The sequence below is a fragment of the Oncorhynchus tshawytscha genome, linkage group LG20 (assembly GCF_018296145.1).
Source record: "Oncorhynchus tshawytscha isolate Ot180627B linkage group LG20, Otsh_v2.0, whole genome shotgun sequence".
Classification (NCBI taxonomy): Eukaryota; Metazoa; Chordata; class Actinopteri; order Salmoniformes; family Salmonidae; genus Oncorhynchus; species Oncorhynchus tshawytscha.
The window spans coordinates 24573019-24585070 of record NC_056448.1 but is presented as its reverse complement, the minus strand read 5'-3'; the positions used below and the strand labels follow the sequence as shown (position 1 = coordinate 24585070).

General features: G+C 40.7%; 3 protein-coding genes across 3 annotated transcripts; 2 read left to right on the top strand and 1 right to left on the bottom strand.

Moving 5' to 3' along the window:
- Positions 1–4: 4 nt before the first annotated feature.
- On the top strand, positions 5–2524 carry LOC112220371 (GPN-loop GTPase 3). The gene is made up of 8 exons (XM_024382224.2): positions 5–245; positions 686–794; positions 879–1046; positions 1197–1321; positions 1439–1554; positions 1717–1813; positions 1943–2071; positions 2230–2524. The coding sequence occupies exons 1-8, from the start codon at positions 198–200 to the stop codon at positions 2293–2295; spliced, it is 858 nt and encodes a 285-aa protein (XP_024237992.2). The 5' UTR covers positions 5–197; the 3' UTR covers positions 2296–2524.
- Positions 2525–2584: 60 nt separating this feature from the next.
- On the top strand, positions 2585–5048 carry LOC112220373 (actin-related protein 2/3 complex subunit 3-B). The gene is made up of 7 exons (XM_024382227.2): positions 2585–2711; positions 3175–3274; positions 3574–3650; positions 4055–4123; positions 4287–4413; positions 4524–4618; positions 4740–5048. Exons 1-7 carry the CDS (start codon positions 2706–2708, stop codon positions 4800–4802), a joined length of 537 nt encoding a protein of 178 aa, XP_024237995.1. The 5' UTR covers positions 2585–2705; the 3' UTR covers positions 4803–5048.
- Positions 5049–5498: 450 nt separating this feature from the next.
- Positions 5499–9124, bottom strand: LOC112220374 (ubiquitin-conjugating enzyme E2 G1). Its single transcript, XM_024382228.2, has 6 exons — positions 8836–9124; positions 8206–8308; positions 8020–8117; positions 6610–6788; positions 6271–6378; positions 5499–6098 (listed from the first exon to the last, which is right to left on the bottom strand). Exons 1-5 carry the CDS (start codon positions 8876–8878, stop codon positions 6292–6294), a joined length of 510 nt encoding a protein of 169 aa, XP_024237996.1. The 5' UTR covers positions 8879–9124; the 3' UTR covers positions 5499–6098; positions 6271–6291.
- Between the last annotated feature and the right edge of the window lie 2928 nt (positions 9125–12052).

Here is a 12052-nt window from a genome sequence, read left to right as displayed (position 1 = left end):
AATCTACTGCTCACTCTGCTCACTCGAACGACAACTTTCGGTCTTCACACAATACCCGTAGTTAGCGAATGTCTTCTGCCTGCAAGCATGTTAGCTGTGAATGTAGCCGCCGACATGGTTTAGCAACATTACTCTTTAATAATTAAGCGACTAAAATTGTTTTGTGTAGTTTCAGTCCTTGGGATATTATACTATAAATGCCTCGTTATGCTCAACTCGTGATGGGCCCCGCGGGAAGTGGAAAGGTAAGTTAACTAACTAAGCTAGCTAGCTAATGTTTTTAGCTAAAGTCGTTAGCTATCCACAACACTGAAACGTTACTGTTAGCTTCAGTGGGTAGCTAGTAGCTAGCTACCGTTAAGTGTTTGCTGTTTGTTCCATGTCATTCCAAAATGTAGCTAAACGAGCAGGGCTAGGCTATGCTTTACAATTAAAGGCAATTCACATATTAAAATAGTTATAGTTAGCGCTTGCTAGTTTAGTTGCAACATCCAAGGTCTGAGCTACATGCACTGCCATTGACCATGACTTGTCAGTGTCAGAAATGCATTTCCAGCACTTTTCTGATGTGCTTGTACTGTAGATGTTGCTTGATTTATCCAATTAAAAGTTATCATATCATCACGTATGTTTTTGCCACAGATATTTTAGTCCGCTGTGGTTTATTAATCTCCCCTATCTTTAGAGTACCTACTGCTCTACACTGATCCAGCATGCAGAAGCCATAAACCGCTCTGTACAGGTGGTCAACCTAGACCCAGCCGCTGAACACTTTGATTACCCGGTCATGGCAGGTAAAACACATCTCTGAGGAGTTCTGTGATAGTCCTGTGTATATTACAGTGAGTGGGACTGACTGGTTGTTTTTCTACCCTCAGATATCCGGGAGCTGATTATGGTGGATGACGTGATGGAGGATGAGTCACTGAGGTTCGGCCCAAATGGAGGGCTGGTGTTCTGCATGGAGTACTTTGCCAACAACTTTGACTGGCTGGAGGAGAGCCTGGGCCACGTGGAGGATGACTACATACTGTTTGACTGTCCTGGTAAAGTGCTATTCATAGAGAGGGGCAAGGAACATTACTTTGATGGATCTGATTTTGAACATGATGATCATAGTTGTTGAGAAGTTTGTGCTGATGTTGTAGTGAGAGTGGTATTAACTAAAATTATGACATGGTTGTTGATGTCTGCAGGTCAAATAGAGCTCTACACACACCTCCCTGTGATGAGGCAGCTCGTAGAGCAGCTCCAGCAATGGGAATTCCGTGTTTGTGGCGTCTTCCTGGTAGACTCACAGTTCATGGTGGAGACCTTCAAGGTATCTGGCCACTATTAACCCACCTTATTCCTGATCATGCTGCCTTTTACTCTGTCAATAATATGCTCTGACAGTAGTATTTGAAGTTAATTGCTAAACAATTTTCTCCCATCCCAGTTCATCTCTGGTATCATGGCTGCTTTGAGTGCCATGGTGTCTTTGGAGATTCCAACAGTCAATATAATGACTAAAATGGACCTGCTGAGTCCCAAGGCCAAAAAGGACATTGAAAAGTAGGTGCCAGAATGAAAGAATTCCTCCTTTTTATGTGTTTATCTGTCACTGTGGTCTTTGTTTATCTGATTTTGTGTGTGTCTGGCTCTGAATGCATCCTATGCACATGCTTAGCGGACCTGTATTGGCTGACACTGACAGATCTCACTCTCTCCATGCAGATACCTGGACCCAGACATGTACTCAATGATGGAGGACAACTCTGTCACCATTAGGAGCAAGAAGTTCAAGAAGCTGACCAAAGCCATCTGTGGCTTGGTAAGTTCCTGCTGTGCACACAGCCACGCTCAGAGAAAAGGCAGCAATGGTGTTAATGATTTTGAATGATTTCTGAATTTGGAATTCATTTAAAATATATATATATATATATGTTTGTTTGTTTTCCAGATTGATGACTACAGCATGGTGAGATTCCTGCCATTTGACCGCACAGATGAGGAAGGCATCAACATAGTGCTTCAGCACATTGACTTTTCCATACAATACGGAGAAGACTTGGAGTTCAAGGAGCCAAAGGTAAGTACATAAAAATCCACTATGTGGACTGAAACGTATGCCTAGTGCTTAATTATAGTCTTGCTTTTGGAAGTAATGTACTACATTTCTAAGTATACTAAGTGCGCTCCCAACTACTTACAACCTTTCACTCACTTTACTTGTTTTTCTGTCCTTAGGAGCCTGAGGAGGAGCCTGACAACACAAATTATGATGATTTATTTCAGGACAAAGTAGAGGACTAAGAGGTGACATAAGAGGCCCAGAAAGAAAATAATAACATTTGATGGTCAGAGGGAAATGTTAATTGCAGTATCATGCCACATAATTATTTATTTATAGACTGATTATGTCTGTTTAATAAAATTTTAGTTATCATTTTAAGATTGTGTATAGTGTATTGTGACCCTGATATTGCACCCCCCTTGAATATTTGGATTATATTTTTTGAATAAAAATTATTGTAAAACAGTTTTCACACAAGTATTGCTATGAAAATGTTAAATTGGCACCACCCTGTGGCCATTCAAATATTCTACACGCCGCATCTGTCTACTTCCTGTAATTCTGTTGGGTGGGACAGGCGGAAGCAGTGTTCTGGCAAACGAAACATTTTTATTTTGCTGGGTTAAAAGATTGACATTTATTTCTCAAAATGCCGGTAAGTAAATTACAATATTATGACCACCTCTTAAATGAACAACCTTTATCAAGTGTGTAGCAATACTGAAATGGGATTATTTGTATGATAATTGTGCATGTATGCACCCTAATGACGTACAGACGGTAGAATTGCTAGCAATTGGTGATGCCTTTACCTCCCCAGAAGAAGTTGGCTACGTAATTTGATGTACAATATTGCATGATGGTGAGACAGACTAGTTGCCAATTTAAATGAAAACTAGCAAATTAATGTTAGCGCTTGCAGCTAATATGGCTAGTTTCTAAATTAGCTAGCTAATCTGCTCTTTTGTAACTACTAGTATTATTGACAGCTATCAGGTGCACTGGCTTCTCATCTTAATTTTTTATTTAACTAGGCAAGACGGTTAAGAACACATTCTTAATCTCACGAAAGGGCCATAATACTATACAAACATCAACTTTTTCAATTTGCTTCGCAGGCGTACCACTCTGGCTTGATGGATGGGGACACCAAGATGGTGGGGAACATGGCTATGCTGCCACTAAAAACCCAGTTCAAGGGCCCTGCAGCAAAAGAGAGTACGTTTCAGCTTGCAAACTCGTACCATCCACACATGGTGTTTAGAAAATAGGCTACAATAATGGACAAAGTTCATGTGTGATACGAAAAAGTATTCTGTGATTTATAATTGAGCTATCCATACTCTTTCAACCTGCACATCCGTTTTTTTCATTCGCTTCTGACTTTGTTTGCCTGGCGGTGCATGTTTCTTCCTTATTTGGTGTCATGAGTCAGTCGCGTGTTCATTCTCTTTATTTTGAAGAACTTGTCCATCATTCCCTAACTTCCTGTATACTCAATACTGGTGTTATTTCAGCCAAAGATTCTGACATCATTGAAGAGGCCATCTACTATTTCAAAGCCAACGTCTTCTTTAAGAATTATGAAATCAAGGTAAAGGAAAACAGAATTATTGTATTGTCTATGAGTAAAATAGTGACTGTAAAAGTAGTCACCTGACATGTAAGGAATACTGTCTATGTTTTAATGAAGTGACTTTTTATTTTTTTACAGTACCTATCCTTTAGGCCTCTTGCTACAGTGCTTTGCTCCTAGTTTTCCAACATGCCCCAGCCTGCCTCTGAATATTGACACTACAATATCGGCAATACAATCTTCTCATAGCTCTGTTAGCATTCTAACCACTGCTGCCCATAAGTTGGATGGTGACTGAAACTAGGCTCTGCTCGCATACGCCTATTCATGTTATCAGATTACAGATAGACTAGAGTCAGTAGTAATGAGAATACAAAAGGTTTGGTGTATTCTTGGAGTTAACAACCTGTCCCCCTTCCCAGAACGAGGCAGACAGGACTCTGATCTACGTCACCCTTTACATTTCTGAATGTCTGAAGAAGCTACAGAAGGTAACTGAATCTGATTTGATTGCCAATGTGATTTTCTAATTAACTAAATGGCTAATGAATCCAAATAACCCCTCCCTAAGTTATAGAATGTTAGGTCCTCAGAAGAATGCAAAGAAAGACATTTGTATTGTGAACTCCCCTCCCAAATTCTTTGTGTTTACAGTGCAGCTCCAGGGGTCAGGGAGAGAAGGAAATGTACACTCTGGGCATCACTAACTTCCCCATCCCTGGAGAACCTGGCTTCCCTCTCAACGCCATGTATGCAAAGCCCAGCAACAAGCAGGAAGAGGGTAAGGAGCATTAGCACAAGTCCTTGCAGGATTAGATGTGGGAATGCCAGTAGTACGTTAATCACTTATTTTTAATTGATCTGATTTGGTTTCTGGTTGTCCCTGATCAGAGACAATGAGGGCGTACCTGCAGCAGATCCGCCAGGAGACAGGGCTGAGGCTGTGTGACCGTGTGTTTGACCCCCAGACAGACAAACCCAGCAAGGTGAGACTGTAATATTTGACTTCCCTATCTGTCGTACTCAAGTCCTAACATTGACAATAAAGTGAAATTGCAGATTACTTAATTGATTGGACTAACCTGGACTGTGACTCTTTTTTTTCAGTGGTGGATGTGCTTTGTCAAGAAACAATTCATGAACAAAAGCCTTTCAGCTCCTGGACAGTAGACAACTCAGGAGTGCTGGAGGTTATTCTAAACTAATGCGAGGTAGATGGATTTTTCGGGCCTCCACTTTCGTGTGGCTAAGATGATTTTATACTGAATAAGAAGAGTACATGGACGTGCTATTGTTTCATTGATCATGTTAAGCTGGTGCTTAATGTGTCCCTGTCGATCTTTGACAAAATGTAAGAACAGCATTGTATTTTTCTTGTTAATTGTGTAAAACATGAAGATCATTTTCAAAAATTTATTGGGCTCAAGTTAGACATTAACTGTGGGTGTAAATGCCTACAATTTCACGTCACACAGGTGAATGGGTAGAACTATTGAGCTACAAGTTTTATTTCTTGTTCTAACAATCCATCGCCACTTCCATTATTAGATTTTGCGTAACACGAAATTGTGTTGCGGAGGGCCAGTCTAATCCACTTGCACAGGAAAATGTCTATACTTGAGTAAACATTTAACCAAAAGTGACATCACTTCATTCATCACACAAAACAAAAAGGCTGAGGCAAATCTAAAATAAGATTACTTTTCTGTGTACATGTGACCAAAGCTAAAATGATTCACAAGAATAGACAAAGGGCAAACTGACATGTCCCTAAAAATCTAAGCTATAACAGCAAGGAGACTCAAGTACACAAACATTCACCCTTAAGTACAACTAATTTGATACAGTACATATTTACATACAATAAAAATTTTAGATGATCTTTATTACAAAAAAATATTCTCTGTTCATCATGCTAATGTTTTTGGTTTATCCCCAAAAATATATTGATCAAACACAGAAGAAATGTATCCAGACAGATGTTGACATCACTGGAGACAGTTTCCTTTGCTTACAGGAAAACAACTTAAGGCAGCAGAGTGTATTGACCTCTTTGAAAGGACTTTGCAGAACACTTGAGGGGATGGGCTTCCAGGGGTATAGAACAGGCAACAAAAGCCTTTGTTGGTAACAATCTCTTCAAATACTCTGAACTCCAAAATTGCATAAGAGACAAGTCTAAAATAGATGGCTCAGTGGCAGGTTGAAAATAAAGAATAAGCTCATCAAAACAAAAAACACATCTTGAATTGTCATGATCATCTAAATAAATAAGTATAAGGTGAGAACTGGACAATAACCATGAGGGGGATGTTTATCTACACACATTTACTTGACCCTGACCCTATTTACAAAACTAAAGAAAAGAGTTGGCTTTTTATTCCACATCTTTCTAAGAGCAGAACACTGGTGCAAAAGTCTTTATTGAAGAGTGACATGATGTATCCGCCAAGGTAAAAATTTCAGCTAAAAAAGAAAAAACAGTTAGCTTGCAGACATAAAATATAACAAAGGAGCATCAAGACTAGGAAACACATAATGGAAGATTAATTAGTGACCAACCAAGGCACTGAATGAGTCTCACTTTCTGCAACATGAGTGTGAAATTAAAGCTGTGTGGATCCAGAAAGGGACTCACTGGGTTTGTGTCGGAGGGGGCCTAGTCAAACGCCATCTCCTGACTCTTTCGTACACAGCGAGCCACCTTCCTCTTGAACTCTCCGCAAGGATCCTCTCTCCATTCCTTCTGCAGGGCACAATACAACTGTACATCAAAACCCTGGGTTTAACAATCACTACAATCAACTAAATGGTGGAGTATCCCTCACCACTACCAAATATCAAGACAAATCATGAGCAGTGACATTTCACAGAGACCATAAAAAAAAACTAGCACCATAATTTCAGCTTTTTCTAACTGAATGGAATGCATGTTTCCCCTGTCTGAGGATGTATGTTTGAATTTATGAGACTTAACGGCTGCGTCCACGTTGGCGGGTGAGTCGCCGTTCGGGTCGGCCAGCATGGAGATGACACTGATCATGATGGTCTCTACAGTGTGGATGGGCAGCCAGCGCTCCTCAGGCTTCTCATAGCCAAACTTGTCCTCTCCGGGCTCATGCAGAATGGAGATACACACGTCACCATTCTTTGCCACTGAGAGAGGGAGGAGAGGGGGAGGACAGGAATCAACCTGTGCTGGCTAGATGTATAGCACATGAAACAAAACTCTAAATGTCAAATACATTCTTCTGTACAGATCTGAAACATGGATAACATGGAAACTACTACGAACATGCTGAACTAAAGTCATTCATTAAACACCGTCTTATTCGACTTCTGGGAGTCCACTGGCCAGACTGCAACAGCAACATCAGGCTGTGGGAAATTAAAAAACAGGTCCCAATAGAAGCACAACTTAAGAGGAGGAAGCGGTGCTGGATAGGACACTAAGAAGAAACAATAAATCAATCACAAAACAGGCCCTAACATAGAACACACAAGGCAAACACTAAAGAGGAAAACCTAAAACCACCTAGAGACCAAGCACAGAGCAGATGGTCTGACATCGCCTAGAGAGGATAGCACATTTTATTTTTAATCTTCATTTAACCAGGCAAGTCAAAGAACAAATTCTTATTTACAATGACAGCCTAGCAAGAGGCCTATGGGGACAGGCTGGGATAAACAATTTAAATGTAGGAAAAAACACACATCACAACATAAAGAGAGACCTAAGACAACAAAACATGGCAACACAAACATTGTTGGGCAAAGACAACAGCACAAAATTGAAGAGACAAAAACACATGACGCAGCCACAAGTGTCAGTAAGAGTGTAGAGATGGAGATAAAACTGTCCAGTTTGAGTGTTTTTTTGCAGCTCGTTGCTGTGGCTAGCTGTAGGGAACTGAAAAGAGGAGCGATCCAGGGATGTGGGCCTTTAACAGAATGTGACTGTCAGAATGGGTGCTGGAAGATGAGGGTTGCTGTAGGTATCTCAGACAGGAGGAGTGAGGCCCAAGATGGTTTTTATAAATAAGCATCAACCAGTGGGTCTTGCACCGGTATACAGAGAGGGCCTGTTTACAGAGGAGTACAGAGTGCAGTGGTGTCCATTGGTGGAAAATCTGATGGCCGAAGAGTAAAGAACACCTAGCCGCTCGAGAGCACCCTTACCTAAAGAACACCTAGCCGCTCGAGAGCACCCTTACCTGCCGATCTATAAATTGTCTCCACAATCTAGCATCTAAATCTGGGTTAGTTTGGCAGCAGGTGTGAAAGTGGAGCGAGCACAGAAAGGGATGGAAGCATTCCACGATGGCTTATGTTCCACAAGGAATACAAAAGGCCTAAGTAAGTAAGAATAGCACATGAAACCAATTACCATTGGGATGCCATATTTCTGTGATGAACTTCATCTTCGGGGGCCTATGAGGGTAGTCATGGGGAAAGGTCAGGTAGGCTTTAAAGAAACCACCCTCACTGTAAAGAGAAGATGAGACCATTTGCAAATCAGATGGACGTAGCAAATGACTTTTCCAAACACACGAAGTTAGTAAAACATACTCACAATAATGTATCTTGAGGGCCAATAACGACCACCTCCCACTGATGGATGTCATCATCGTCTATGAGACCGGCAGAAAATCCCTCCACGGGGTTCTTGTTGAGCTCTAAAAAGATTAAACAAACACACTGACGTTACCCAAAACCCCAGCCTGGAAAATGTGCTTTACTTGTAACGTTAGCCGTGCGTGTTGTCAAGCTTTTCTCAAACATCCTACTGGAATTCAACTAACTTTGTTAGTTAGCTAACCAGTTACAATGGAAATGTATGTAGTTTGAGACAGCTGGCTTTGAAGTGGCGTACCTGGTACACTACTCCACAAGCCTTAGCAAAATAGCTACTAACGTGTTAACGTTACTATCAATGTTGTGTTTCGCTAGTTAACTAGCCAGCTTGCTAGCTAACTACAAGCAAAGAAGTGGTGTCACGCGTTAGCTAGCTAAACATTTATCAGCTGTGAATTTGCATTGCGTAGCTAATAGCTGTAAATAGCTAAGTTGACATATTCAATACAAGCAAAAACCAGCATAATTCGACTACAAGTGATTAGTCACTAACGTTAGGTAGAAAGTTAACGGTAAAAAGCGTGTTTAACGTTAAGTTAGCTAACGGTTGTGTAGCGAGCTATTTTACCTGCCAGTTGTTTTCGAAGCAGCAGTGATGATTGATCAGTCATTTTATGTGGATTAGTTGAGCTAACTAATATAGACAACGACCTGACCTAACTCTAACATAAAATATAACACAACAAAGAATTAGAGAGATACCCAACTACAGTAGCCTGCTTCCGATGTTAGAATAAGGCCTATTTGGTTGATCGTTTCGCGCAGGGATGCACAGCTTGTTACACGGCTAAGCTAGCAAAAGCCCCACACAAACACCGCATGCGCGTTGCTCGTATTCTTCTTCGAGGTTTATTGGCAGACTACACTCATTAGATGTATTGCCGCCACCTATTCTACGAGGTAGTAAAAATACCCAAAAAACAAAATATGTTTTGGATGAACAAATTCATACTAATTACCAACAACAACAACAAAAACACTAAGCAAATGCACGCTATATTTCAAACAAAACACTGTACTCCTTCAGTTGGATTTAAATGCCTATTCAGATCCATACACAGCACAGCAACCTCTTCATTCAGTAGTCCTTCTAACATTTCGGCTGTAAAGACCCAGAAACCTATTTGCCGCTTTCACAACGATGTCAAGCTAATTAGATTTTTGATTCGTTTGACTAGTGAACAAGTGAACGCAACAAAGTCCACCTTCTTCACTGTTCGTGTGTCGGAATCCTTCTCCTGCATGGTATTCACTGCAGATGTGGGACATCCACTACAATCTCTACTCACCCCTTCAGCAATTCTCACTGTCTCTACATAGAAAACCTGCTTGATAGTCCTGATCCTAGCTACTGCGACCTTCATCCTTACAGGGCACTCCGGGGATTTGGGAACGTGATTCCTTTCACAACTACAGAAACATGCTTAATCTGACTCTTCAACTACTACACATTTATTTATTTACACTTTCCACGTGTCCAATGTTTTACATTTGTACCACTGCAGCAATTTCTGTAAATAGGGTCTCAACAGCATATTTCCCATACCCAACTTTTACATAAATCGGGAGAACCACTTCATCAAACGACAGTAAAACCGATAGGCTTAGTTCCCTCTTTCCGTCTATCATTCGATTTAAGCGACGTGCATCTACCACTCCTGTAATGCTATCCCCAAAAGATAACACCTTTAATCGGTGCCCTACTCTGAAACGCCAAGAAGAAAGAGCAAGACATGTGCAATAGTTTTGTCCCCGTCCCTGTTTAGGTAGAAATACTGAGGGATGTGTAAACCACTCAAATACAAAGCTATGGTTGCAAAACTGACAACCCATGATATCACAATTATAGATTTAACCAGGTTTTGAGGCCATATAGTGTTTGTTTACATTTACTTTGCTTCCAAACAATGGAGTAAAACAAGCTTATATGTTGGGTTCTGATGGGGTACAACATTGATCTAAACTCATGAGACATAAATTATATTCTTATATTCAATGAATGGTGACTTATAAATAATTTATAAGTCCTTTAATGGATGTAGCAAGATAAATCATTTTAAATTTCTTCCATTACTGCAAAAATACTTTTAAACAGCTGAAGGAAAGCTACACAATATTTCTTCATGGAACATTACCTTCTTTATATCTTGAAATTATAACATGCCAATGGATACAATTACACTGAACCAAAAATGTAATTGCAATGTAAAGTGTTGGCCCCATGTTTCATGAGCTGAAATAAAAGATCCCATAAATTTTCCATATGCACAAAAAGCTTATTTCTCTCAAATTTTGTGCACAAATGTGTTTACATCCCTGTCAGTGAGCATTTCTCATTTGCCAAGATAATCCATCCACCTGACAGTTGTGGCATATCAAGAAACTGACTAAACAGCATGATCATTACACAGGTGCATCTTGTGCTAGGGACAATAAAAGGCCACTCTAAAATGTGGTTTCCTCACACAATGCCACAGATGTCTCAAGTTTTGAAGGAGCATGCCATTGGCATGCTGACTGCAGGAATGTCCACCAGAGCTGTTGCCAGATAATTTGATGTTAATGTCTCTACCGTAGGCCACCTCCAACTTAATTTGAGAGAATTTGGAAGTACGTCCAACTGGCCTCACAACCGCCAACCACATTTAACTACGCCAGCCCAGGACCTCCACTTCCGGCTTCTTCACCTGCAGGATGGTCTGCGACCAGCAACCTGATGAAATTGTGGGTTTGCACAAGCAAAGAATTTCTGCACAAACTGTCAGAAACCATCTCAGGGAAGCTCATCTATGTGCTCATCGTCCTCACCAGGGTCTTGACTTGACTGCAGTTTGTCGTCGTAACCGACTTTAGTGGGCAAATGCTCACCTTCGATGGCTACTGGAGCTGGAGAAGTGTGCCCTTTACGGATGAATCCTGTTTTCAACTGTATCGAGCAGATGGCAAACAGCGTAGCGTGTATGGCTTTGTGTGGACAAACAGTTTGCTGATGTAAATGTTGTGAACAGAGATCCCCATGGTGGCAGTTGGGTTATGGTATGGGCAGCCATAAGCTACGGACAACAAACACAATTGCATTTTATTGATGACAATTTGAATGCACAGAGATACCGTGATGAGATCCTGAGTCCCATTGTCATGCCATTCATCCGCTGCCATCCCCTCATGTTTCAGCATGATAATGCATGGCCCATGTCACAAGGATCTGTACACAATTCCTAGAAGCTGAAAATGTCCCAGTTCTTCCATGGCCTGCATACTCACCAGGCATGTCACCCATCGAGCATATTTGGGATGCTCTGGATCGACAGCAATGTTCAATATCCAGGAACTTCACACAGCCATTGAAGAGCGGGACAACATTCTACTGGCCACAATCAACAGCCTGATCAATTCTATGCAAAGGACATGTGTTGTGCTGCATGAGGCAAATGCTAGTCATACCAAATACTGACTGGTTTTGTGATCCCCGCAGCCTCCTTTTGTAAAGGTGCTTGTGACCAACTGTTCCATATCTGTATTTCTAGTCATGTGAAATCCATAGATTAGTGTCTAATGAATTTATTTACATTGACTGATTTCCTTATATGACTGATTTCCTTATATGAACTGTAAGTCAGTAAAATCATTGAAATTGTTGTTTCTATTTTTATACAGTGTACAATAATGTTATAAGTATAGAAGTAGCTAGACTAACATTTCAATTACATTACAGAGAGTTTGTTGCACACCTCCAGAAGTATAACATTGGAACTTCAACTTCCTAGAATATAAAACCACCAAAT

Bases quoted from the DNA above. Each gene is read 5' to 3' on its own strand.
- LOC112220374 (XM_024382228.2), bottom strand. From the start codon at position 8,878: ATGACTGATCAATCATCACTGCTGCTTCGAAAACAACTGGCAG. The intron at 8,118-8,205 runs GTGAGTATGTTT...TTCTCTTTACAG, and splicing joins GGCCCTCAAGATACATTATT to TGAGGGTGGTTTCTTTAAAG. The intron at 6,379-6,609 runs GTTAAGTCTCAT...TGTGCCCTGCAG, and splicing joins CCGCCAACGTGGACGCAGCC to AAGGAATGGAGAGAGGATCC.
- LOC112220371 (XM_024382224.2), top strand. From the start codon at position 198: ATGCCTCGTTATGCTCAACTCGTGATGGGCCCCGCGGGAAGTGGAAAG. The intron at 1,322-1,438 runs GTATCTGGCCAC...CTCCCATCCCAG, and splicing joins TCATGGTGGAGACCTTCAAG to TTCATCTCTGGTATCATGGC. The intron at 1,814-1,942 runs GTAAGTTCCTGC...TTTGTTTTCCAG, and splicing joins CCAAAGCCATCTGTGGCTTG to ATTGATGACTACAGCATGGT.
- LOC112220373 (XM_024382227.2), top strand. The intron at 3,275-3,573 runs GTACGTTTCAGC...GTGTTATTTCAG, and splicing joins GGGCCCTGCAGCAAAAGAGA to CCAAAGATTCTGACATCATT. The intron at 4,414-4,523 runs GTAAGGAGCATT...GTCCCTGATCAG, and splicing joins CAGCAACAAGCAGGAAGAGG to AGACAATGAGGGCGTACCTG.